Here is a 26,172-nt window from a genome sequence, read left to right as displayed (position 1 = left end):
ACATATTTTTGTGGGGATGAATCTCCTCATTTTTCTTTATCAAACCTTTTCTTTGGGGCATTACTTTGAAGCGATATTGATTAATTTTACATGAAAAAAAATTGTTAATAAAATAAAATTTTCAAATAAATTTGATTCAAATCCAAGTGAAATAGCAAAAAAAAAAAAAAAAAAAAAAAAACCCAGACAGGATGATCAATTGATTTTGATAATGCATACTAGTGATAAAACAGTGATTATTAAATTTGAAAATTCAAAATAAAGCCCCAAAACTTTTGAGATAATGAATTTGTCAAATTTTTGCTTTCTAAAATTTCCTTGAAATGTAATCAGAATAGAACTGAACTCCTCCATAGGCTAATTCAAAATGAAAGCAATCATTAGCCTCCCAATCAAGCTTATGGAAGGGTCTCAAAAAAGGACACTTTTCATATTGTTTAATTCAGGGTACCCTTAAGATAGTCACCTCATAATTATGGTAGCACAGAGAACTATGCAACACTGCTATATATAAATTTTAATTAGATATTTTACCTCTCATTCCCTTTTGCCCATCATATCCAGGTCTTCCTACACGGCCAATTTCTCCAGGGAAACCCCTTTCTCCCTCCCTGCCAGGGAAGCCTGGTTCTCCCTGCTCCCCCTTCAGAAGTTCGACAGGAGGTGCATCCAGTCCAGGAATACCTTGATCTCCCTAGAAAATTCACATCCATTAAATAAAATGCACTGTCATGATTTCAAGATTGCCAGGTGTCATAAATACAAAGAAAAATTCAAAGGAAAACTACATGTACAAATTTTGTGAACCACTTGTTCCGAAAACCTTACACAGAAGAGGCAAACTTACCGGTAACCCTGGCAGTCCCACCACACCTGATTCACCTGGAACACCTGCTTGGCCAGGTAGACCAGGTAGTCCTGCAAACCCTGGCACTCCAGGGAATCCCTTGATACCCACACGGCCCCTCTCACCAGGAATTCCTCGTCGACCACTCTCTCCTTTCATCCCAACTCGTCCGACTTCACCAGGTATACCAACAAGGCCGGGCTCCCCTTTCATTCCTACAAAAGAGCTATAAGATTAAATCCTAATTTAAAATATCTGGAATATTAACTTACAGAAAAGTTAATAGTGAAAGTAGTAACAGTGATATCATGCTTAGAACTAATTCATGTTTTCACCCAGGTGTATAAAATAAGTTGTTAATTGGACATAACAGAAAAATACGGATATATTGAGAAAGCAATTTCAGCTGTCCTTGGCATTTCCAATCCTTTAATGAAGATTGTTCTTCCAATGTGTTGAATCTGCTGTATTCCATTTTAAAAAGTTCAATTCAAATAATAATTTTTATTCAATGTTTTTAAACTTTTTTTAAATTTTGGAAGAAAACAAACAAGAGGCCCATGGGCCACATCGCTCACCTGAGTAACTTTGGCCATGCTGTTCTTTACCAGATTTCCCCCCTTGTAATACTATTGTGGCCCTGCCCTATTTCCAGGGGTCATGATTTGAACAATTTAGAATCTACACTACCCCAGGATGCTTCCACATAAGTTTCACCTTTTCTGGCCCAGTGGTTCTTGAGAAGATTTTTTTTCTGCATATTTCATTGTAAAACTCGGGTTCCCTTTTGTGGCCCCACCCTACCCCCGGGGGTCATGATTTGAACAATTTAGAATCTACACTTTCCCAGCATGCTTTCACATAAGTTTCAGCTTTTTTGGCCCAGTGGTTCTTGAGAAGAAGATTTTTAATGACCCCACTCTATTTTGTCTTTTCTTGATTATCTCCCTTGTAAGGAGACTTGGCCCTTTCTTTTAACAATTTAAACTCCCCTTCACCCAAGGATACTTTGTACCAAGTTTAGTTAAAATTGGCCAAGTGGTTCTTGAGAAGAAGTTGAAAATGTGAAAAGTTTACAGACGGACGGACGATGGACAATGGGTGATCAGAAAAGCTCACTTGAGCTTTCAGCTCAGGTGAGCTACAAAAAAATTTTGGAAACATTCTGAAAAGTTATCCAAAATTCCTGATACACTGTAAGAATCAAACAATTATATGCAGCTCTATTTGTATCCCTATATTAGCCTATTTTTATGTGATATATACAGGTAAACATTGATATTTTTAACCTGGTAATCCTGAGAATCCATCCCGGCCGTCCTGTCCTGGAATTCCCATAACTCCAGGCTCTCCCTTCTTTCCTGGGGGAATGTTGATTCTGGAGGGTTCACCTTTGTCTCCTGCAGATCAGGTAAAAAAAGAAATCTTTTAAGAAACAATTCCTGTCATTTGAACATTAAAATACGAAACTAATGGCAAGAAGCAACATGCAATTTTCCAAATGTGGGCATTAGAAAGTGTATTTGTGAATTTTCATTTGTTTATGTATTTCATTTGTCATTTTGTTTCTTTCTTTCTTTTTTGGAGAGGGGGATATCATCTTATAGAATCTAAAAAACGAAATGGCATGCCTTCCCTCCTTACTTATTCTATATACTGCCTTGGTAAAAAGATGCTACCTTTTAATCCAGGTGGCCCCTCATAACCATCCAGTCCAGGAAATCCTTTAGGTCCAGAGCGTCCAACTTCTCCAGGAATGGAATCTCCAAATTCACCAGGCAGGCCATCTTCCCCTTGTAGTCCAGGCAAGCCATCTAAGCCCTCTAAACCTGGGTCTCCAACCATACCCTGGAAATATCAACAATATCTATATGCATGTATTTAAACAATTAAATTTCTTTCCATAATGCCATCTCTTTTGTCTATCTTTATCTCCATTCATGATGACATGTTTTCAATACGTTTTGTGATTTATAGAGTCCAAGATTAAGTAGCTTTGTTTGAGAAATGTTGCATACAAAAAAATCTTTTTAAAATACTGTATAATTTTGAAATTTTTGCCCCTTTCATCCTACTCACAGGTGGGTGAATTTAAAAATGGGGTGAATTCAAAAAACACAGTATAAATTTTCTTAAACAGAACTGTGATAGGGTGAATTTAAAATGGGGTAAAATTATCAAATTATTTGCAAGTGTGAAAGGGCAAAATAACCCTGTATACAGTAGTCAGTTTTCTGTAAATTTTTGGGCTATTATTGATGGACTTTTGCCATTTATATCATCTATTCATCATTTATTTAAAAAATTACGTCTTTCTAAACAAAGCCCAAATGGACTGTCAATTATCTAAAAAGGTTGCACACCACTGATTTCAGTGGTGTGCAACTAGAAGGTGTGACTAAATGCAACAAACTTATTAATTTTATGCACAATGTGCTGGTACTATTTCCAGTTCATTTATTCTGTGCATTATCTATATACTTTTTTTTTTATTTCGTATCATTCTAGATCCATAGAGTTGAAAAAATGTAAAGCAAGTAGAACTGTAAGACAACAAATTTTCATCATACAAGTCCTACTTCTCAAAAGCTAACAAAGTCCTACTTCTTAAAAGCTAACAGACTATGAAAGGAAATTTGATTTTTCTTTTACATGAAGTAGTTACTCTTACCCTTTCTCCAGGTATCCCAGAGAAACCTGGGGGTCCGCGGGGGCCACCGGGTCCTGGTGATCCTGCTCTGCCAACTGGTCCCCTTGGTCCCTGCTCACCAGGCTTCCCCTTCATTCTTAGGGTGGAGGGGACTTCCAAATCCCCAGGCTCACCTTTAGGTCCAACCCTACCAACTTCTCCAGGAAAACCATCTGGACCCTGAAAGTTTTATCCAACTTCAGTGCAGTTTTCAAAAATACAAAATTACGATAAACCCTTATTCAGGTAAAAAATTAAATCAGCTCATTTGAGCCTTTGGCTTGGGTGAGCTAAAAAAAATCAAAGGTTAAGGGGAGCATTCCAACAATTTTGATATTGAACTGTCTATCGGTCCAATCTTTAAAATTATTGGACTCTTACATTACATCTACAGTAAATTCTCAATTAATCACCACCTTTTGTAATTTAGAATTCAATGTGCTATAACAAATTTGGGATGAATTGAATTTCCCATCTTTGGGGAAACAAGAAGTAGAGTTACCATTCTTAGAAATTTAGCATTTATTTTCTTAGTAGTATTTATTATAATATAAAAAACGCATCTCAAAATAAGAAAATGCTTCAAATAGCTTTTTTATGTATGATAATTTTGTTTCAAAAAATGCAGTGTGGATTGTCCTCTTCTATTGCCAATAATATGTATTGTTATATTCAGTAAAGAATAGTCCCTATATTCTCTATAAAGAGAATTAGTCAACGTAATTGATATTAGCTCCTCCGAAAAATATTGACCGGTCATTTAATTTTAACTATTGACCGACAAAGAGAGTATTCCCACATTTTTATTCATTTTGATTCTGATGAGAAGATAAGAAGATTGATTTACTGTGATGTCATGATACCTGCGCGACTTCCAAAAAACATAACGTCACAATAGACACCAAGTAACACAATCAAGGCAAGATTAGGTCTACACTGAAGATGCAGATAATTGATTTAAAACAAAATACTATTTTAATGATTTGTTTTTCATATAACAAAACAGTTATTGACTGTGTTTTCGGGCAACATTGATTATGTTTGTCTCCTCGGGATGAAAATATTGCCCTCCGCTCCACATTGGGCAATATTTCATCCCTTGGAGGCTAACATAATCAGTGTTGCCCCAAAACACAGTCAATATTTGTATAATATGAACTCCTGTACATACATTTGTTCAAGGCATTGTCATTGCTGAAACTTTCACAATTAATACTGCATCACTATTTTTAAAGCAAACTTTGCATCGTTTGAAGTAGGGATTGTCAAACCAATATAGTTGTTGGAGAACTTTAAGAACAATTGCTTGGCGAAGCCATGACTAAATCATTTTTATTAAACAGAAACCAATTTTTAAATTCCAGTTCATGTTTAATAAAATTTATTGTTTATTTAATTCTGTAATTACCTTGCCTGTTTTTTCAATGGTGATCTCGGTAGCGACAACCAATTAAACGCTTCATTGACTACATGCACCTTTGGCGGTATATTGAGATAACTAACACTTTGGAATGGACGTTTATTGTGAAAACAGGGTGGCGGATTGTGGTATGTGAATTTGGCATTATAAAGAAAATTTTATAAAGCAGGAAAACATTCCTGATAAATCATGGCATTATTGCGAGGATTGCATGAATCAAATGGCAATATTTCGAGAATTGACTGTATTTTATAGTCATTAATTTGCTTACACCATTTTCAAAGTACCGAATGTGAACTGGCACAAATTATCCTCTTACATACAGATGGCATCCCAATTGTCAAGTTATGGATGTATGTAACTTTATAAAAAACGAAAAAGTTATTGACTGAGATTTGAGCAACATATATTTTGTTGAAGAGTATTCCTAGCAACTACAGGTAACTGAAGCTTGTAATACTTTTACAATCTAAGACATTGGATAGATACATTTTTCATCTGGTTTCACTTACCGGTATGCCCTTTTGACCAGCTATTCCAGGTATGCCCCCTTCTCCTGGTTCTCCTGGTTGTCCTGGGAAACCTGGTTGACCTGGTCGTCCAGGAAGTCCATCGAAACCAGGATCGCCTGGATCTCCCCTAAAACCGGGCTCACCCCCAGGGCAAACTCCACAGTCTTCACCTCTTCTACCTGAAATTGGATAGGGAAAAAATTGCATGAAGAAAAAAGACTTATTGGCTTTACAACAAAGCTAGTTAATTCATGGTGAAAAGGGAAAACCTTGATAGGTTCACATGTATTGTGATTGAACGAAAGGTTAATGATCCACAATGCCTATTATTACCATACACCCCATTGACACAGCTATTTAACATTTTAAGTCAATCCTTTTTAGTTTCCTAAGATATCCACAAACATGACAATGCTATCATTTTATTTAGATCTGCTCTGATTTTACACAAGCCTACTAGTCAAATGATGGTCAGAGGGTAAGAACCAGCTAACTAGCCTTCATAAAGCACAGCATAGTCAGCTGTCTAACAGGTAAGAGCAGTAAAATTCAGATTTTGAATAACAACTCTTTCAAGTTGGTGCTATAGTATTAAAGCTCATTATTATTTAACAAATTCAACATTTTTTTCAAACTATCTATTAATATATTGAAAAGAAAAAAGACACACCTCTTTCTCCTGGGATTCCATCACGCCCATCCTCTCCAGAGATTCCTGGATCTCCCTCCTCTCCGGGAAATCCTGAAGGACCTCTTGGACCAGTAACATCCAGACCATCTCCAGGGATTCCAGGGAATCCCTCAGGACCAGGTTCTCCCCTAGTACCAGGAAGTCCATCGAGACCAGGTCTTCCTACTCGGCCCTGTTCACCGGGGTATCCTTGAACTGTTTCTCCAGGTGGTCCCAAATCTCCTGGCACTCCTTTTAATCCAGGTATTCCAGGCAATCCAGGCACTCCATCAAGACCAAAGCCACCTTGAATAAAATAAGTAATCATTGCTTGAGCTTAGAAAATGTTAATTAGGGTTTGAGAAAATACAAACAAGTGCACAATGCTATGATTATTCAAGGAAAACAAGAAGTCTGTGAGCCAATGCTCACTAATAATGCCCCCGCTCTGATGTGAATACACAAGTTCAGTTATGGACAAACACAGTGATAATCAAGAAATTGACATTGGATTTGTAAACAAGAGGCCCATGGGCCACATCGCTCACCTGAGTAACTTTGGCCATGCTGTTCATTACCAGACTTCCCCCCTTGTAATACCTATTGTGGCCCCGCCCTACCCCCAGGGGCCATGATTTGAACAATTTAGAATCTACACTACCCCAGGATGCTTCCACATAAGTGTCAGTTTTCTGGTCCAGTGGTTCTTGAGAAGATTTTTAAAGATTTTTCCTATATATTTCAATGTAAAACTTGGATTCCCTATTGTGCCCCCCCCCCCATCCCCTCATGATTTGAAAAATTTAGAGTGAACACTACTTGAGGATGCTTCCACATAAATTTCAGCTTTTCTGGCTCAGTGGTTCTTGAAAAGAAGATTTTTAAAGATTTTTCCTATATATTTCAATGTAAAACTTGTATTCCCTATTGTGGCCCCGCCCTACCCCCGGGGGTCATGATTTGAACAATTTAGAATCTACACTACCCAAGGATGCTTCCACATAAGTTTCAGCTTTTCTGGCCCAGTGGTTCTTGAGAAGAAGATTTTTCAAGATTTTTCCTATATATTTCAATGTAAAACTTGGATTCCCTATTGTGGCCTCACCCTACCCCCGGGGGTCATGATTTGAACAATTTAGAATCTACACTACCCAAGGATGCTTCCACATAAGTTTCAGCTTTTCTGGCTCAGTGGTTCTTGAGAAGAAGATTTTTAAAGATTTCTCCTATATATTTCAATGTAAAACTTGGATTCCCTATTGTGGCCTCGCCATACCCCCGGAGGTCATGATTTTAACAATTTAGAATCTATTCTACCCAAGGATGCTTCCACTTAAGTTTCAGTTTTTCTGGCTAAGTGGTTCTTGAGAAGAAGATTTTTAAAGATTTTTCCTATATATTTCAATGTAAAACTTGGATTCCCTATTGTGCCCCCCCCCCATCCCCTCATGATTTGAAAAATTTAGAGTGAACACTACTTGAGGATGCTTCCACATAAATTTCAGCTTTTCTGGCTCAGTGGTTCTTGAAAAGAAGATTTTTAAAGATTTTTCCTATATATTTCAATGTAAAACTTGTATTCCCTATTGTGGCCCCGCCCTACCCCCGGGGGTCATGATTTGAACAATTTAGAATCTACATTACCCAAGGATGCTTCCATGTAAGTTTCAGCTTTTCTGGCCCAGTGGTTCTTAGGAAGAAGATTTTTCAAGATTTTTCCTATATATTTCAATGTAAAACTTGGATTCCCTATTGTGGCCCCGCCCTACCCCCGGGGGTCATGATTTGAACAATTTAGAATCTACACTATCCCAGGATGCTTCCATGTAAGTTTCAGCTTTTCTGGCCCAGTGGTTCTTGAGAAGAAGATTTTTTTAAGACCCCACCCTATTTTTGTCTTTTCTTGATTATCTCCCCTTGTAAGGGGACTTGGCCCTTTATTTTAACAATTTAAGCTCCCCTTCCCCCAAGGATACTTTGTATTAAGTTTAGTTAAAATTGGCCCAGTGGTTCTTGAGAAGAAGTTGAAAATGTGAAAAGTTTACAGACGGACGGACGGACAGACGGACGGACAATGGGTGATCAGAAAAGCTCACTTGAGCTTTCAGCTCAGGTGAGCTAAAAATGAATCCCATTATATGGCATGCCCAAACATTGTGCTAATATTTCAAGCATCTGCGATGAGTAGTTGCTGAGAAAACTACGACCAAAATTTGTTATGTATGGTACGGACAGATGCAAGGATAAACAGGAAGTTGACATCAGATTCGTACAAAAATGAATCCCACCATATGGCATGCCTAAACAAAGATTGTGCTAATATTTCAAGCATCTGCGATGAGTAGTTGCTGAGAAAACTACATCCAAAATTTGTTATGTATGGTACGGACAGATGCACGGATAAACAGGAAGTTGACATCAGATTCGTACAAAAATGATGAATCCCAACGTATGGCGTGCCTAAACAACAGTGTGTTAAAATTTCAAGCATCTGCGATGAGTAGTTGCTGAGAAAACTACGAATAAAATGTTTGTTATGTATGGTACGGACAGACGCATGAATAAACAGAAAGATGACATCGGATTCGTACAAAAATGAATCCCAACATATGGCATGCCTAAACAAAGATTGTGCTAAAATATCAAGCATCTGCGATGAGTAGTTGCTGAGAAAACTACGACCAAAATTTGTTATGTATGGTACGGACAGATGCACGGATAAACAGGAAGTTGACATCGAATTCGTACAAAAATGAATCCCAACATATGACATGCCTAAACAAAGAGTGTGTTAAAATTTCAAGCATCTGCGATGAGTAGTTGCTGAAAAAACTGCGACAAAAGTTTGTTATGTATGGTACGGACAGACGCACGGATAAACAGGAAGTTGACATTGAATTAGTACAAAAATTAATCCCACCATATGGCATGCCTAAACAAAGAGTGTGCTAAAATTTCAAGCATCTGCGATGAGTAGTTGCTGAGAAAACTATGACCAAAATTTGTTATGTATGATACGGACAGATGCACGGATAAACAGGAAGTTGACATCGAATTCGTACAAAAATAAATCCCACCTTATGGCATGCCTAAACAAAGATTGTGTTAAAATTTCAAGCATCTGCAATGAGTAGTTGCTGAGAAAACTGCAACCAAAATTTGTTATGGACAGACAGACACACACACAGATGGACAGACAGACAGACACACATGGGTAAAACAGTTTATCCCCCTCTCCTTCCGAGCGGGGGTATAATATAAATAATAAAACTAAATTTTTAGACTTTGTGCAAATCAACATAATAATCCTAAAAAAAAAAACCTTGGTCTCCCTTGTCTCCTGGATAGGAGAATCCAACAGGTCCTCTCCTCCCAGGTATCCCATCAGGCCCAGGTAGACCAGGTGGACCATCACGTCCCATTTGACCATCTGGACCATCATTTCCTGTGAGTGTACAAATTATAAGATCAATCATCTGACAGTGTTTCTAAATATTAACTCTTACATCTATTTATACTAAGTGATTATTAAATGAATTCCTAAACCTTACCCGGGAATCCTGGAAGACCTTGTGGGCCAGGGTCACCAGGTCGACCTCTGGGTCCAGGACGACCTTGACCCCCACCATCTGGATCTCCTTCTGGACCCTGCAATTTCATTTTTTTTTTAAATCTTTCTACATGTACTTGAATATTTAACTGAATTCTAAACACTAAAATTTTGTAAAATCAAAACTGCTTTTTTAATTCATTAAGAATTAAGAATTCATTGGAAATAAGTTTGGATAGTTTGTTTCTTATTTTGGAAATGACACAAAGAAATTGCTTCCAAATATTTCACATTTGGAATAAAGTTGTAAAGGAGTAAAACCATACATAATTCAAAAATGAATCACATGCAATTTTTGAGGAGAAAGGTTCACAAATGTGGGTCTAATTCTAGATTTTTCCAAAATGAGGACTGTACTGAGCAATTAATGTGATGCAAGTAATTGACTACTACTTTTGAAATCCATACATATGTATTAAAAAATTTGAATATCATTATAAAGATATTATGTAACATTGCCAAATAATTGTATTGTCATGGCAACCTACCGGATCTCCAAGGTCACCCCTCATCCCCTGAAAACCAGGGTCTCCAGTTCTGCCCTAAAAGCAGAGAAACAGCCTTAGGAAAGGTGACAATTTTACAAAATTTACCCTGATGAGAAGATTGTGACATAAGATCTAATTATAAATTTCTTATTCAGAACTCCATAAATAGTGTAAAATCTTAACTTTCTAGTCTATCAGTTATTGTTTGTTGCCACTCCTTTTACTAAAATCAAAAATTAGCCTTTTTGCCTTAGTTAATTTGAGGGGTGGATCTTACTGTTTCTCCTGGTAATCCATTATATCCTTGTCTCCCCTTTTCTCCCTGTTCTCCTTTCAAACCATAGGGTCCTGGTGGGCCGTCCTTACCTCTCTTGCCCTAAAAAATGGTCATAGAAACAAAATATCATATTATCACCATACCTAAAACATAAAATTAAAATCGCAATAAAAATAAGGGCAAATAAAGAGTCCCCCCCCCATCATTGCATACCCTCATTCCTTGCATTCCAGGCATCCCAAAAGGCCCTTTATCACCTGGCAAACCTGGAAATCCCTAAAAACAAAAATCCAGGTAAAAATCAATGAAAGCTACAGACTGTACATTATAAATCAAATCTATCTCTATGTTTTTCAGTTACATGTATTTCAAAAAATTGTTATATAAGATGAAATTAAATTTTTCTACTACAACTTATTAATGATTGTTCATGTCTATGGCCTTCAGTTAAAGGAATAATAAAAGAGCAGTTTTCAAGTTAAGTTGGATTGTTATGACAGAGAGAGTAACAGAAGGAAATATCCCACTAACTGGATCACCACTCATTCCATTAAATCCGGGTCTTCCAGGTCTTCCTCCCTCACCTGGGTCTCCCCGATACCCCTTTTCTCCCATCAGAATCTCGTCTGGTTTGTTTCCTGGTAAAGTTGTGATGGAGCCTTTAGGACCTTTGAGACCAGGTAATCCTACCTCTCCCTGAAACATACAGACAATCATGTAAATCATAGGTCAACACAACAGGTCAATTAGCCTGGAATTTTACACAGTTTTTAAATTTTCTTAATGATAAATTCAATGATTTACATTTGAACTGGTGACCAAAAAAAAACTAGCTAATGCCTCTTTAGCACTGGTTAAATAATAAAAGATATTTTGCATGAAATATTCTTAGACTATTTACATGTGCTATTCTTCAACAAAATTGTGGTGAATGATTATAATGCATGATATCAATTAATCTACAGAAGCACACCTGTGACTTCAACTACCAATGAACACTGACCTTTTCACCTTTGGGGGGATTTCTACCTTGGTCTCCCATGCTTCCCTTTGGCCCTTTACCTCCTGGAATTCCAGTCGGCCCCTAAAAATTTTACAGAAGTAAAACTTAATTAGAAAAGATACATTTTTATGACAAATGAAGGTACCACAATATTCAACTGAGCTACAAGAAAATTAGGAAAACTGCATCATATGAATACCCTCAAAAATATTCAGTACTACTTAGGACAATTTCTGTTCCCCCCACCCCACCCCACTTCTTAGATGGCTTCATTGATGGAATAATGAAGAGATACCATAAAGATCTAGCAAATTTATGTCAATATATTTTATTTTGAAAATATGGCCAAAGAAAACAGACCAAAAAAATTCCTCAACACTGGGACAGGTATATGTAGTTATTTTCTTTCATGTAGTTGTATTTCTAGACTTATGTTACAAGATCAAATAAAATTTATGTAGTTATTTTGATCCCTTCCTGCAGGAACTGTCCAATAACAATAAATGGTGCATCGTGACAAAAATTATCCCCCTTATACTGTATTCATTTATTATATCAAGCTTATTTAATATTTGTGTTTATATAATAAAAAAAGAGATTTATGAGCTGTAATTTGTTAAGCAATGTAGTTTCATTAAATTTGTCCTAAATAATATTAACTATAACATATATATAATCCTGTACAGGTATAGCAAACTATGGAAAAAAAACCTATTATTTTCCTTGTGAGATCCTGTTGTCTTCTGATAATTGTATATGTGTCATAATAGAAATTGACTGAACATTTCTTACCCGAGGACCTAGAGGGCCAAAAGGGCCAGGGAGTCCAGGTCGACCTGGAATGCCAGGATCACCCTAAAAATAGATATGTCCAAGATTCAATCATTTTCAGACATAAACTAGATCAATTACAGAAATCTTTATTATGGAAAAAATCTCTTAAAGTTAACAGAAATCTAAGCTTAGACCTTATCTAAATTTACTTGTTAAAGTTTCATTAAGATTTACATATCATTATATATAGTGTGAGATAACACATCTGAAATCCAGTTGTTATGGTGATGATACTTACACTAGGACCCCTTCGTCCTGGATTACCCGGATCACCTTTTGGACCAAATCCATAAAATCCATCTCCAGGATTTCCCTGTGGATTAAAACATATATTTTATTGCCAGAAAATACATATTAAAGCCGATTTTTTTAATTATCTGTGAACAAAATACAAAATTGTTTACTAAATCACTAAATCCAATCTGAGACTTGATCAGCCACTTTAGACACTTGTTACTGGTCAACATTTCCAGAGCACATGTGCTTTACAGATTATCATAATTAGATTGGAAGACATGTTTATGAGTAATTTCTCTGTCTGTCCATCAGTCCGTCTGTCTATCTGTCTGTCATTCTGTCTCTGTGTATAATACTTTCTGCCTGGACGATATCTCAAAAAGCCTTTGAGCTTTTGCAATGAAATTTACGCCCCAACTGCCTATGGCCTAAGGGAGACCTCTATTGATTTTGAGGTCAAAAGGTCAAGATCAGTAATTCATACATTGCAAGAAATGGTTTCCAGATGGTAAAATTACTTCTCTTTGAGCTTTTTCAATGAAGATTTATATCATACCTTCAAGTGACCTAAAGACAACCCCTATTGATTTTGAGGTCAAAGATCAAGGTAAGAAATTCATACATTAAAAAAAATTGATTTTCAGATGATCACTTTAGTTCTCATAAAGCCTTTTCAATTAAAATTCTATATCATTGCTCTTTGTGACATAAAGACAACCTGTAAAGGTTTTGAGGACAAACTGTCAAAGGTCAAAGTAAGAATCAATTATTGCCAAAAAAATGGATTCCAGATGATAATTTTAATTTTCTTTGAGCTTTTTCAATCAAATATTATTATATCATTACTCCCAATGACTTAAAGAAAACCCCTATGGAATTTTAGGTCAAAGGGTCAAGGTCAAAAATTCATATCTTGTAAAAAATAATGGCTTTCTGATGTTATCAAGTTCTCTTTGTTTTGCAGTAAAGTTTTATACTTTTAGTCAATATGACTTAAAGAAGACCCTTTTGAGAAAAGGTCAAATGCCAAAGTCAGAAATTAATATATTGCATACATAATTTTCTGATGATAATTTTAGTTTTCTGTAAGCCTTTGCAATGAAACTTAAGGTCCAGTAGCCCTTTTCACAAAAAAATATTAAGTTTTTGTATAAGATTTTAACTTAAGAATCTCTTAAGACAAATCTTAAGTGCTTTTCACGAACGCATTCGTAGCAGATTGAACTTAATTAGGATTTTACTAATGACAGACTTCATCCCTAGCAACGACTTCGATATGCTTTATAATCATTAAATGAGTGGGCGAAAATAAAAACAGAACTTAGTTTTCAACAATTGTCAGCATAACAAACATTATTGAGAACAAATATCGAATGCAATCGTTTGTGAAGCAAGGAAGTTAAAAATCTGACGTCATAATCACAAGTCTGACGTAAAAGTAAGTCATACGAAAATCTTAAGTGAAACTTACATCGTAAATATTTTGTAGTGTATTTCATTTGATTTTTTGAAATGACTGTGAAAAAAATATAAAATATTATTGTAAGTTGCTTTACAATGTTTAATTTAACGTGTATTTTGGTTTATGCAGTTATATTTTTACAATAAATTGGTTTTAAAATACTTAAGAGAGGGTTCGGACTCTCGTAAAGTTACGACAAATTTTGCACTTACGACTTTCTAAAGAATTTTTGTGAAAAAGATTTTTATCATAAGTTTTCACTTAAGATAAAAATATGTTGTAAGATTTTTTGTGAAAAGGGCTACTGAATTTCTTTAAATCAAGAATGACCCCTTCTGACTTTAAGGCCAAAAGCTGAAAGCTCAATGTCAATCTTTTTTTCTTTCTCAATTTGCATTTTTTTTCAGGTCTTCCTTGCTCTTCATATAACATGAAGCTGGGGACAAAAATTCCCTGAATTACCTTGTGATACTTTTGACATCAGTTATACTGCCTTGAAATTAATGCCAAATAGGGGTTGCTTGTGGGTGCAAATATAGTTGTAAAAACAAGAAGTCTGTGAGCCAATGCTCACTAATAATACCCCCGCTCTGATGTGAATACACAAGTTCAGTTATGGACAAACACAGTGATAACCAGGAAATTGACATCGGATTTGTAAAAACTGAATCCCAACATATGGCATGCCTAAACAAAGAAAAAATTTCAAGCATCTGCGATGAGTAGTTGCTGAGAAAACTGCGACCAAAATTTATTATGTATGGTATGGACAGACGCATGGATAAACAGGAAGTTGACATCGGATTTGTTCCAAAAATGAATCCTATTATATGGCATGCCTAAACAAAGATTGTGCTAAAATTTCAAGCATCTGCAATGAGTAGTTGCTGAGAAAACTACGACCAAAATTTGTTATGTATGGTACGGACAGACACACAGATAAACAGGAAGTTGACATCGGATTCGTACAAAAATGAATCCCACCATATGGCATACCTAAACAAAGAGTGTGCTAAAATTTCAAGCACCTATGATGAGTAGTTGCTGAGAAAACTGCGACCAAAGTTTGTTATGTGTGGTACGGACAGACGCACGGATAAACAGGAAGTTGACATCGGATTAGTACAAAAATGAATCCCACCATATGGCATGCCTAAACAAAGAGTGTGTTAAAATTTCAAGCACCTGTGATGAGTAGTTGCTGAGAAAACTGCGACCAAAGTTTGTTATGTGTGATACGGACAGACGCACGGATAAACAGGAAGTTGACATCGGATTCGTACAAAAATGAATCCCACCATATGGCATGCCTAAACAAAGATTGTGCTAAAATTTCAAGCATCTGCGATGAGTAGTTGCTGAGAAAACTACGACCAAATTTTTTTATGTATGGTACGGACAAACGCACGGATAAACAGGAAGTTGACATCGAATTCATACAAAAATGAATCCCACCATATGGCATGCCTAAACAAAGAGTGTGTTAAAATTTCAAGCACCTCTGATGAGTAGTTGCTGAGAAAACTGCGACCAAAGTTTGTTACGGACAGACAGACAGACGGACAGACAGACAGACAGACAGACACACAAGGGTAAAACAGTATACCCCCCTCTCCTTCGGAGCGGGGGTATAAAAAAAAAAAAGAGTAAAGGAAATGACAGCACAAGATGTCAACACCTTAAAACATGAATTTTTTAATATTTTGTTAATGTGTTGTTTCCATGACAACCTACCTTGGGTCCAGGTAAACCTGGTACACCCTGGGGCCCCCGATTTCCTGGCAGTCCATCAACTCCTGGGTTACCCTTTTGTCCCTGAAATAAACACAAATCATTTTTATTTCAATATTCTGTAATGATAGACTGCTTCGTGTCACTCATGCTTACAATAAAATTCTAATTAACCTTTGGAATTTCACACTTCTTCAATATCATGTTTACTACACCAATTTTTGATATGTAATATTTTGCTGTAAATTTGCATTGAAAACATTGGCTATCATATGCCTACTTTATTTTAAAAAAATTGCATTTTGAAATCTATGATAGAATAAATGTTTTTAGACCACCTCTCTATTTGTTTAATTACTATCCTCTTTGTCTTTCATTATATTAGTACTCAAAAGTATTTTTCATAATAATTTCCATTGCATGACATAATTTATTACATATTAAATAATTACACTATATCAAGCATTTGATACATGATTAAATTATTTTATACCTTTGTCCCATTACATCCGGGGTAACCCTGTGGACCCACAGGTCCCTCTAAACCTTCATAACCCTAGAACAAGAAAAAATGTTAACAATTTACACATCACTCTGAAGTCATAAGAATGACCAATATTTACAATTTCATATATAAATGTAATAATCATAAATAATGAAATGCTTTTTTTGGTGAATACTAGTATTAACAGTTGTGACACTGCAGAAAAATTTCATAGCCAGTTATATAGTTTTTTCCTGCAATGGTTGCAAGTGATAATCCCCATATTAACAAAGAAAGAAAGAAATTTTTTCTTTACATTTATATCTGTATAAATCATTCCTATAAAGTAGGGGAAATTACATTACATATTGTTTTATTGATCCACATCACATTGATGAAAGAGCCAAATCTTAAGACATGGCTTAAAAATAACAGATCTAACTTGAATTTAGAGTTATTTCAATTGATAAATAGCCATTGGTTTTCATAAGAGAGAAAGGCAAAAATAGTCAATAAGAATATTTCATACTAAATACAGTTATATTTTATAATGCTGAAAATAATGCTGTTAATGAAAAAAAAAATTAAATGTAGTTACCTACGACAATTGTGATTTACAAACGGCTAAAAAATATTATGTTAAATTGAACCCTTGAAGAAGAAATGTTCCAAAAATGGCTATATTTAAACAAGAATGTGGGTACAATTAAGACTACATGCTTTATAATTCAGAGTCAATTAATATCATACAATCGTGATGAAGACAAGAGCCAATTACCAGCACAACGAGAGATGACTTATAACAAGGGATGACCTACTATGTGTCACACCAGCAAGAACAAAGGGAGGTAATGTACTTAATATAAAAGGGAGCTAACTTTGTTCAGATTAAACAATAACAAGTAGAGTATAACTTACAATACTCTGAGTCATTTATTAGCACAAAGCGAGATGTCAGACCTATTATTATGAGTCACATAAAAGCCAGTCACTTAGAAGATTGAATAGAACATGTAAAATGGTGACTTACAGGGACACCTGGTACACCATTCATTCCTTGAGGACCCATGTCACCCTACAGAAAAAAAGAGTCATAAATTAATAGTGAATATGTCAGCAGCATTATAACTAAATACATCATTACAATATTCTAAAGTACTTAAATCTTTATAGGAAAAAAAAAATTCTTACTGGTTCACAATGAGGTTTAAAAAAATTGAAATTTCCAGTCTGATTATATAAATCTGTAAGCTTACCCTATTCCCTCTCTCACCACGACCCCCAGGCTCTCCTCTGTCACCCTTCAAACCTGGTACTCCCTGTGGACCCTCACGTCCTATGAATCCAGGTAACCCTTGGGAGCCTCTCAATCCAGGTAAACCAGGTGCTCCCTGAAATACAAAATGTATTTTTCCTCAACTCTGACAGCATAAGACAACTACGATTAGTTTCTGACTGGATAATTCCTGAATGCGTAAAATTAAAATGAAAGATGTCCTTACCCTGACTCCCTTTTGTCCAGCACACAAACATACTGTAGAGCTACAGCCCTTGCAGGCCTACAGAGGGAAAAAAAAGTTTAAAATCATGTATATTAAGGATACAAAAAACAAAAAATGCCATGGAAATCAGTAGATTCATACACTTGTATATTGTAATGGTATCCTGTTACTACCAAAAATTTTCTTCGAGGATTTTTCCTTGAAAACATCAGACATTTATGGTAAAAACAATTCAACAACTGGACAGTATGAGGCTTAATGAAACCAGTCTGGCCTATATTTCTGAGTAAGAATCTGGAATCTCTTCTCTAACTTTATTCTGGCCCTTTAGGTTAAAGGTAACCTTGTATAAACAAGCACACTTGGATCTGCACTATGTAATGACACTTTAACATACAAATACATACATCTTGCCAAATGGTTTTAGAGAAACAAATCTTTAATTAAGGACAATTACTTTTGTTGCAGTGTGGCCTTTCAATTCAATATTTCCTTTTGCATGATAAGGATGTTTGTGAAGTTTGGTAGACTTTAATTTCATAGTTCTAGTGAAAAATAAACTTTGAAAAGTTACCCCCCTCCCCCCCCCCCCTTCCCCCCCCCCCCCCCAAAACAAAAAAAAATGGTGAACTTGGATAAAATTTTTTTTAACTATTTATATTTGTTAACTTCTCATAAACCGCTGGATCAATTTCAATTAAATTTGCCACAAAAAGGAAGGCAATCCACTTTGTTCAATTGAAGGGTCATATCCAACATTACAACAATGACAAAATAGGCAAAATTAGGATAGTCATTTATTTTATAAAATCTTATTCTCAAGAAACACTGGTGCTGAAGAAACAAACATTTTGTGAAAGCTTCCCTTAACAAAGTCTATTCAATTTTGTTTTGATCATGGTCCTTGTGGCTATATATGACTGGGACCCAATAAGGATTATTCTAATCATTATTATATACATGTAGGAGTTTATAGGACATACAGGATTATCTTAAAACTTCTTCATCCCAGATAGTAAAATCAAATTGAATTATATACAAACATCTCCAAAATGTGTATATTCAAATCTATTCAAAATATTACCCCCTGGCTAATATTCTGGTAGCTTATAGATATTTAATTGAAAGTAAAATTAAGCTAATTAATAATCCTTGTGTTTATTTCTTGTGTATGTATGTGTGCAAGGGGGAAGTGTGTGTGTGTGTGGGGGGGGGGGGGTATAAAATATCCCATTCATATAGTACATAACAGTTAACTTCTTTACAATTAATAATATAAATATTTTTTAGTGGTTCAGATATTAAAATTAATGGGTTTTTTTTTTCCAAATTGTTTTCATGAAGATCTCTTGACATCTAAAAGTGAAACATCAGATCTACCAATATAAACGTTGTGTAACATAACACAGGTGAATAACACAATTTTATTTTTAACCATTTAAAAATTTGAAGAAGGGTGAGAAGGGGGAGGCGTGGGTTACGAAATCTATAAATCATATTCTTGTACTAGCTGAAAGTGTCTGACTATAAAGTGGTTGTATACTTCGTATTTACTGAGATATTCTAACGGTTTTTTTTACAATACAAAAAGGATACACATTCCCACAGAATAACATAAATGACGTTTCCATCTCGGATAACACTTTATGGTAAATCCGCCATGCTGACCGAATGGAACGTTTATTGAGAGAACAGCACATGGATGAAATTTAATTAGCAGGATATTAATTGAGTAGAAATTACCAAAACCCCAAAGTAAACAAATTTCAGTTATAGAATTTAATTAAAATTATTTGTAGGCATTCAATGAAATCTTCGTCCTTTTTCCACTACTTCAGCAATCGTCGTTGGTATCAGCGATCGCGACATTGGATTTAGAAACAGACTATACTTACGGCTCCAAGAGATAGATCCAAAGTGATTCCTAGAACCACCAAGAATAAAATCACATCCCGTGGTCTCATATCTCCTAACTCCGTCCCCTTGGTCCCACAGATAGGGACTGTCCTAACAACTTGGCTCTTCCGTCACCAATCTATCGTTCTTTAAAAAATCTTTCATAGAAGTTTAGCAGGACTTTGTGACCATCTTCCTGCAATTCTTGACTTCACGGCGGAGTTCGGCAGCAACCGTCAGAATCGGCACGATCCGCCTACTTTCAGACGAAAAAATCCCAAGTTTCCAATTACTTTCATATTGCAACTAAAGCACTATTATGCTTTTTGTGACTCATAAAACATTTTTGTCAAGGGTTTGCTTCTGTTGAACTATTCATAAAGGACTGTCTGACCACAAAATTTCTGAACTGTCGGTGCACTTCTTTTTCTGCGCGGAAGTGTTCGTAAGAGGTTGCTAGGTCTCACAAGAGTTTCCAAAATTCTTGGATGTCAATCAATGCAAATTTTTGCATGAATTCCCCCAAAATCCTACTCTATGTAAAGAGAATCCGCTCTTTGTAGAGGTCCAATGTCGCCAGACATGTATCTGCAAATCGGTCGCAATTTTTTTTAAACAAGCATATAGACATATGTGCCAGATGAGGTGATATAACACCAGGTGGGATTATCTTTTGTGTTAATCCGATTTACAGACAGATTATTATGCATGCGTCTTATCATCAGCATCCCATCGTAAAAGAATAAATTCCCTACTTATCTACCCCCGAGACCCTTATCTTTGAGCAACAAAGAAATTTCTCTGGTTTTGTAAAAACAGGCAGGCATTGTTTTATTAAGTTTGGTGGTATTCGAGTCATTTCCGCGAACATTTAAAAGCATTATTTTTCAACGTGAGAAATATTTACAAATTCTCCTAAACCCACGAGTCACTGAAATGTGATATGCAAGCTCCGCCTCCTCTCTCCAAATCGGAATCTTCGGCATTTCTTGGAGATTGTCTTCATCCGAAGAGAAGGGAGTTAGAGGATCGTAGTGTGTCACCACTCTGATGTTGTTGAGGACATTTTAACAGATTCAGAGAGGTGAACTGTCCAACTCTAGCTGAGACCCTCTCAGCTGCGGAGGAAAGAACGGCGTAACGGCCGTTCTGTGACCGAAGAAACGACGTCAGTGACAAAATCTGCCGATGCCACCAGAACGCAAGAATTGTAGTTGTGCGCCGTGCGCCGTCAGACAAGACGGTGTAAACCAAAGTGCTTTCAAATCTTTTAGAATCTCTAGAGCCATGAAGTCATGGTAAGTACTACTATTTTTCTAATATCATTTTTATAAATGAAGTTTCTCGATATCGATAATTTTTAATTCACGAATTTCTTGCTGGATTTGCTGTATCTGCAAGCTGCTTCTCGATTCGAATCACCTATAGTCTGTTTCACTTTTCTTGTTGCAGGCTCCTACTCTGTTTAGCTACCTTATATTTATCAAGCACAGTTCAAGTATATGCTGTAAGTTAATTTTTATTTAATTTCTCTTCATATTATATTCAACATATAGCAATTCTACTTTTATTAACTTACCAAAGTAGGGATTTTATAAAAAAAAAAAAATCACACCAAAGTAATAGGTTTTTTTTCGGAGAGAGAGAAAAAGGGGGGGGGGGTAATAATCTTAAGTTTGTGTCAACTTTTTATTATTTCAATTTTACAGATCCACTAAATGAGTTTATGGCAAACTTGCCACAAAAATCTACAGATGAATAAGATAGATTTATTCAACTGAAAGACATTAATGCTGTTTTAGGGAAATCAGTTTAAAATAAATGAAAAATTTAATATTGAGTTATTTTAAACCATTCTTACTAAGAACCTCTATTTAGAAATTAAGTAAAACAGAGCAAACTTTCATAAATCTGTGTTTAACAGTCATATTTTATTACATAGTTCAAACCAATGAAATATCACCTGGATATAACATTATGAATATAGTAAAATCTTGACTTTCTAAGCAATTTGTAACATTTATATTTCATTGTATTACCTTGATGTTTGAGCTTGATTACTTTTTAGAAAAGGTGTCTGGATTTAGATTGGGGCATATACATATATATATATATTTTTTTTTTACACATGTATACATAAGAAATGAAGTATGATCATGATGATGTAAAGATTTTAGCTCTAAAAATCTGAGATGATTGCAAACATCTAATGTCTAAATGTTGAGAAATTAAATACATAAAGATCATAACACAGGACTCCTTTGAATTTCATCAAACATGCTGTATACCAAAGATGTCACATACACTATATTAATAAAATGTACTTAATTTACCAGTAATCATATTTTAGAGTTTTTTTACGGTGCTTCTTGTCCACTAATTATAATTGTACATGCTAATACATAATAACAACCAATACATGTTCTTTTTAAAACTTAAGTGTGCTAATTTATAATTGCACCAAAATGTTTTTGATGTAGCTTTCCAGTTACAGAATATAAAGTCAAAATTTAATATTCAAATCTTGTAAATATTTCAAAGAAAACATATCATTTTTATGTGTTGTGTTCTTTCACACATGCTAACATATTTTTTACAATGAATATCATGTTGAATTTGCATAATTTTACCATGTATTTTTTTTAGCTCACCTGAGCGGAAGGCTCAAGTGAGCTTTTCTGATCAAAATTTGTCCGTTGTCTGTCGGCGGCGGCGGCGGCGTCTGCGTCGTTGTTGTCGTAAACTTTTCTCATTTTCATCTTCTTCTCCAGAACTACTGGGCCAATTTCAATCAAACTTGGCACAAAGTATCCTTGGGTGAAGGGGTTTCAAGTTTGTTCAAATGAAGGGCCACACCCTCCTCCAAGGGGAGATAATTACGAAATAGCAAAAAATTAATGGCATTATTGAAAAATCTTCTTCTCAAGAACCAGTGGGCCAGGAAAGATGAAACTCATGTGGAATTATTGTCAGGTAGTGTAGATTCAAGTTTGTTCAAATCATGACCCCCGGGGATAGGGTGGGGCCACAATGGACAATCAAAGTTTTACATAGGAATATATAGGAAAAATCTTCAAAAATCTTCTTCTCAAGAACAGCAAAGCTATGATTGGTCATATTTATTTGGAAGCATCCTCAGGTGGTGTAGATTCAAGTTTGTACAAATCATGACCCCCGGGGGTAGGGTGGGGCCACAATGAACGATCAAAGTTTTACATAAGAATATATAGGAAAAATCTTCAAAAATCTTCTTCTCAAGAACAGCAAAGCTATGATTGGTCATATTTATATGGAAGCATCCTCAGGTAGTGTAGATTCAAGTTTGTTCAAATCATGACCCCCGGGGGTAGGGTGGGGCCAAAATGGACGATCCATGTTTAACATAGGTGTACATAGGAAAAATCTTCAAAAATCTTCTTCTCAAGAACAGCAAAGCTAAGGTTGTTCATATTTATTTGGAAGCATCCTCAGGTGGTGTAGATTCAAGTTTGTACAAGTCATGACCCCTGGGGATAGGGTGGGGCCACATTGGACGATCAAAGTTTTACATTGGAATATATAGGAAAAATCTTCAAAAATCTTCTTCTCAAGAACAGCAAAGTTATGATTGGTCATATTTATGTGGAAGCATCCTCAGGTGGTGTAGATTCAAGTTTATTCAAATCATAACCCCCAGGGGTAGGGTGGGGCCAAAATGGACGATCAATGTTTAACATAGGTGTACATAGGAAAAATCTTCAAAAATCTTCTTCTCAAGAACAGCAAAGCTATGATTGGTCATATTTATGTGGAAACATCCTCAGGTGGTGTAGATTCAAGTTGTTCAAATTATGACCCCCAGGGGTAGTTTGGGGCCACAATGGATGATCAAAGTTATACATAGGAATATATAGGAAAAATCTTCAAAAATCTTCTTCTCAAGAACAGCAAAGCTATGATTGGTCATATTTATGTGGAAGCATCCTCAGGTGGTGTAGATTCAAGTTTGTTCAAATCATGACCCCCGGGGGTAGGGTGGGGCAACAATGTATGATCAAAGTTTTACATAGGAATATATAGGAAAAATCTTTAAAAATCTCAAGAACAGCAAAGCCACGGTTTGTCTTATTTATACGGAAGCATCCTCAGATAGTGTAGATTCAAGCTTGTTCAAATCACGACCCCCCCCCCCCCACTCCCTTTTTAGGGGTAGGTTGGGACCACTTATGCATTTATGCTTTTCAATACTAAACTGATTTTTCCTTTTTTCCTAGCCACAGTGCTCAGGTGAGCGATCTGGCCCTTGGGCCTCTTGTTTTAAATTGCCGCAAGGAATTGTTACATCAAACCCAAAATGCCTGCATCATTAGGCCTAAATAAAATTGCTTGATTAAGTATTTGCTAATTTATTTTGTTTTCATTAGAAGAAAAAAAATATTTTGAAGGTTCAATGTAATTAAACCCTTAGTTTTTTTTTTTTTTAGTTTTTTTTTGTTGTTGTTTTTTTTTTGTTTTTGTTTTTGTTTTTGTTTTTACAAAAAAAGAACCCTACACAGGAGCCTGAGCTCTCGATTGTCTATATTTGGGACCATTCAAAGGCCCCATTCCCAATTCAAAAAAATGTACCTTTTCCCCCAATTGAATGTGTTAATTTCCCCAATTGTCACTTCCCCCCAAGATTTAAGAACATATAGTTAGATATGTAATAACTCAACTTGTTATTCATATTCCTTTATCTTGAAAAACAGAAATTTAGTTGATAACAAACACCAGGCACACAAGTGTGATAATTTTAAGAGCAATTCTCTGTATATGACTTTAAATTTTTTATAGGAGGCATGCATAGTCTCAAAATTTCTCCAAAATCTCTATGTTGAAAGTCTCTGATACGGTTAACTCAGATCAGGTAAAAATTGGTTGCTATGTGTCAAGGTTACTATGGCAACATAGCCTAAAGTTTGAAAAATGGCATTTTTCAACATGTTCAGAGTCCTATAGTTAATGTTTACAACAATGCAAACAAGTGGCAATGATTGTTTCCAAAAGTTGAATGCCTGATGTCTTTTAGGCATGATAAATAAATTTGGGAAATTAACAATTATTATGTTACTATGGAAACAAAGTATGCAAAAGTATTTATTTTATTCATTTTTATAAAGTCATTTACTCATAAATAAAAGCAATTATAGGTTGAACAGAACATTTCTATTTAACCGGTGATCAATTTTTAAAGGCGTTGGTGTGGTCCTAATTTTCACATGAATTTAAAAAAAATTCATACTGAATTTTTTAAATAGAATGTTGCTATGGAAATAAGCAGAAAAAATATATATATAAAGCTGACAAATATTTTGTTTCCTTGGAAGTACCCTTATGTGTAGATCCCAAAACTGTTATGACTGATATTTATGAACAACTTACCTGACTTTCAGTTATCTCTAACTGGATGCAAGAAGCTGCCACGTAGGGTTTATTATTGCTTTGAAGTTAACAAAATCGAACATTTTCCCTTCTTGGTAACCATAGCAACAGTGTTATTTTCTTCATCAAATATATGACAGTCAACTTTAGTTCTACCATATAAGTATTATTCATTTCAATATGTTTCTTGATTAAAAGGTAACTAAATTCCTAAAGCAACAACAAAATATCATTTTAAACCACTGGTACATTGTTTCCATGCTAAGTATCAATTAATTCTAATTTTTCTAATGCTATCTGTGTTATAAAGTCCTAATGATGTATATTTGCCAGTCTTGAATTTTTTTTCCCTCAAGGTAGCAACATTAACCAGAACTTAGCAACACATTATGTATGGCTACACTGTGTTACCATGACAACCAAAAAAAAAATTATTTTCAGAATAATATTGCCAGCTAGTACGTAATTACTTAAGGTCAAATATATTTATTGTTTTTCTTGAGTGGTTGGTTGAGTTGATCATATAACACCTACCAAATCACCCATGGTCACCACTTACTTAGAGACATATTCTATATAGCTTCTTTATAGCATAAGTGGCAACAAGGTGTCAGGTTTTTGTGAGAATGGTTTGTTTGTTTTTCAAAGTCTTTACTAAGGCTCAATAATGATTCAAAGTAGCTGAAAATCTCAATTTTTCAAACTTTTCCAGCTGTTACTATGGCAACCAAGACACATAGCAACCAAATTTTATTTGATATATGTTTCTGGTGTCAAGTTGTAATAATTAATGGGCAAAGTTTCATCAAAATGTGTGACCATTTGTGAAAAAGAAGTTTGAGTGGTTACAGAGAATAGCGTTTAATGTGTAATGATTTTCCAAAATTCCCTTTAAGATCATCAATTTTCCCAATTTTGATGGCCCCAGCCCCAGTCCCAAAAAGTATGTGTGAGCCCTACCTACTGTATCTTGTCAATACAGAAATCTCTCAGGAATGAATTTGTTCTTATTTCTCATGGATTCTCAATTGCTCATTGCACCTTTGGTTATGATAAGTAAAATCATTGCCTTTGCCGAGTTGTGATCAACAAGAAGGAGTTTTCAACTAT

At 35.3% G+C, this 26,172-nt stretch overlaps 2 protein-coding genes across 2 annotated transcripts in view; one reads left to right on the top strand and one right to left on the bottom strand.

Moving 5' to 3' along the window:
* Nucleotides 1–20,223, bottom strand: part of LOC133192073 (collagen alpha-5(IV) chain-like) — a 45,262-nt gene extending 25,039 nt beyond the window's left edge. Inside the window, exons 1-22 of the mRNA XM_061327920.1 lie at nucleotides 19,662–20,223; nucleotides 17,767–17,823; nucleotides 17,521–17,655; nucleotides 17,295–17,339; nucleotides 16,274–16,336; nucleotides 15,784–15,864; nucleotides 12,589–12,663; nucleotides 12,309–12,371; nucleotides 11,517–11,597; nucleotides 11,045–11,209; nucleotides 10,727–10,789; nucleotides 10,514–10,612; nucleotides 10,237–10,290; nucleotides 9,690–9,786; nucleotides 9,461–9,583; nucleotides 6,139–6,444; nucleotides 5,469–5,647; nucleotides 3,519–3,716; nucleotides 2,527–2,695; nucleotides 2,137–2,247; nucleotides 848–1,062; nucleotides 535–694 (exon numbers count right to left, since the gene is read on the bottom strand). Coding sequence (XP_061183904.1) covers nucleotides 535–694; nucleotides 848–1,062; nucleotides 2,137–2,247; nucleotides 2,527–2,695; nucleotides 3,519–3,716; nucleotides 5,469–5,647; nucleotides 6,139–6,444; nucleotides 9,461–9,583; nucleotides 9,690–9,786; nucleotides 10,237–10,290; nucleotides 10,514–10,612; nucleotides 10,727–10,789; nucleotides 11,045–11,209; nucleotides 11,517–11,597; nucleotides 12,309–12,371; nucleotides 12,589–12,663; nucleotides 15,784–15,864; nucleotides 16,274–16,336; nucleotides 17,295–17,339; nucleotides 17,521–17,655; nucleotides 17,767–17,823; nucleotides 19,662–19,730 — 2,608 coding nt within the window. The 5' untranslated portion in view covers nucleotides 19,731–20,223. The remainder of the gene's footprint in view (nucleotides 1–534; nucleotides 695–847; nucleotides 1,063–2,136; nucleotides 2,248–2,526; nucleotides 2,696–3,518; nucleotides 3,717–5,468; nucleotides 5,648–6,138; nucleotides 6,445–9,460; nucleotides 9,584–9,689; nucleotides 9,787–10,236; nucleotides 10,291–10,513; nucleotides 10,613–10,726; nucleotides 10,790–11,044; nucleotides 11,210–11,516; nucleotides 11,598–12,308; nucleotides 12,372–12,588; nucleotides 12,664–15,783; nucleotides 15,865–16,273; nucleotides 16,337–17,294; nucleotides 17,340–17,520; nucleotides 17,656–17,766; nucleotides 17,824–19,661) is intronic.
* Nucleotides 20,224–20,643: 420 nt separating this feature from the next.
* Nucleotides 20,644–26,172, top strand: part of LOC133192064 (collagen alpha-2(IV) chain-like) — a 33,262-nt gene continuing 27,733 nt past the window's right edge. Inside the window, exons 1-2 of the mRNA XM_061327908.1 lie at nucleotides 20,644–20,960; nucleotides 21,115–21,169. Coding sequence (XP_061183892.1) covers nucleotides 20,851–20,960; nucleotides 21,115–21,169 — 165 coding nt within the window. The 5' untranslated portion in view covers nucleotides 20,644–20,850. The remainder of the gene's footprint in view (nucleotides 20,961–21,114; nucleotides 21,170–26,172) is intronic.

The sequence above is a fragment of the Saccostrea echinata genome, unplaced genomic scaffold (genome assembly GCF_033153115.1).
Source record: "Saccostrea echinata isolate AGI-Se365-2 ecotype Australia unplaced genomic scaffold, CSIRO_AGI_Sech_v1 ptg000001l, whole genome shotgun sequence".
Taxonomy (NCBI): Eukaryota; Metazoa; Mollusca; class Bivalvia; order Ostreida; family Ostreidae; genus Saccostrea; species Saccostrea echinata.
The sequence above is the reverse complement of the archived record's forward strand: the minus strand, read 5'-3'. Positions and strand labels throughout refer to the sequence as shown.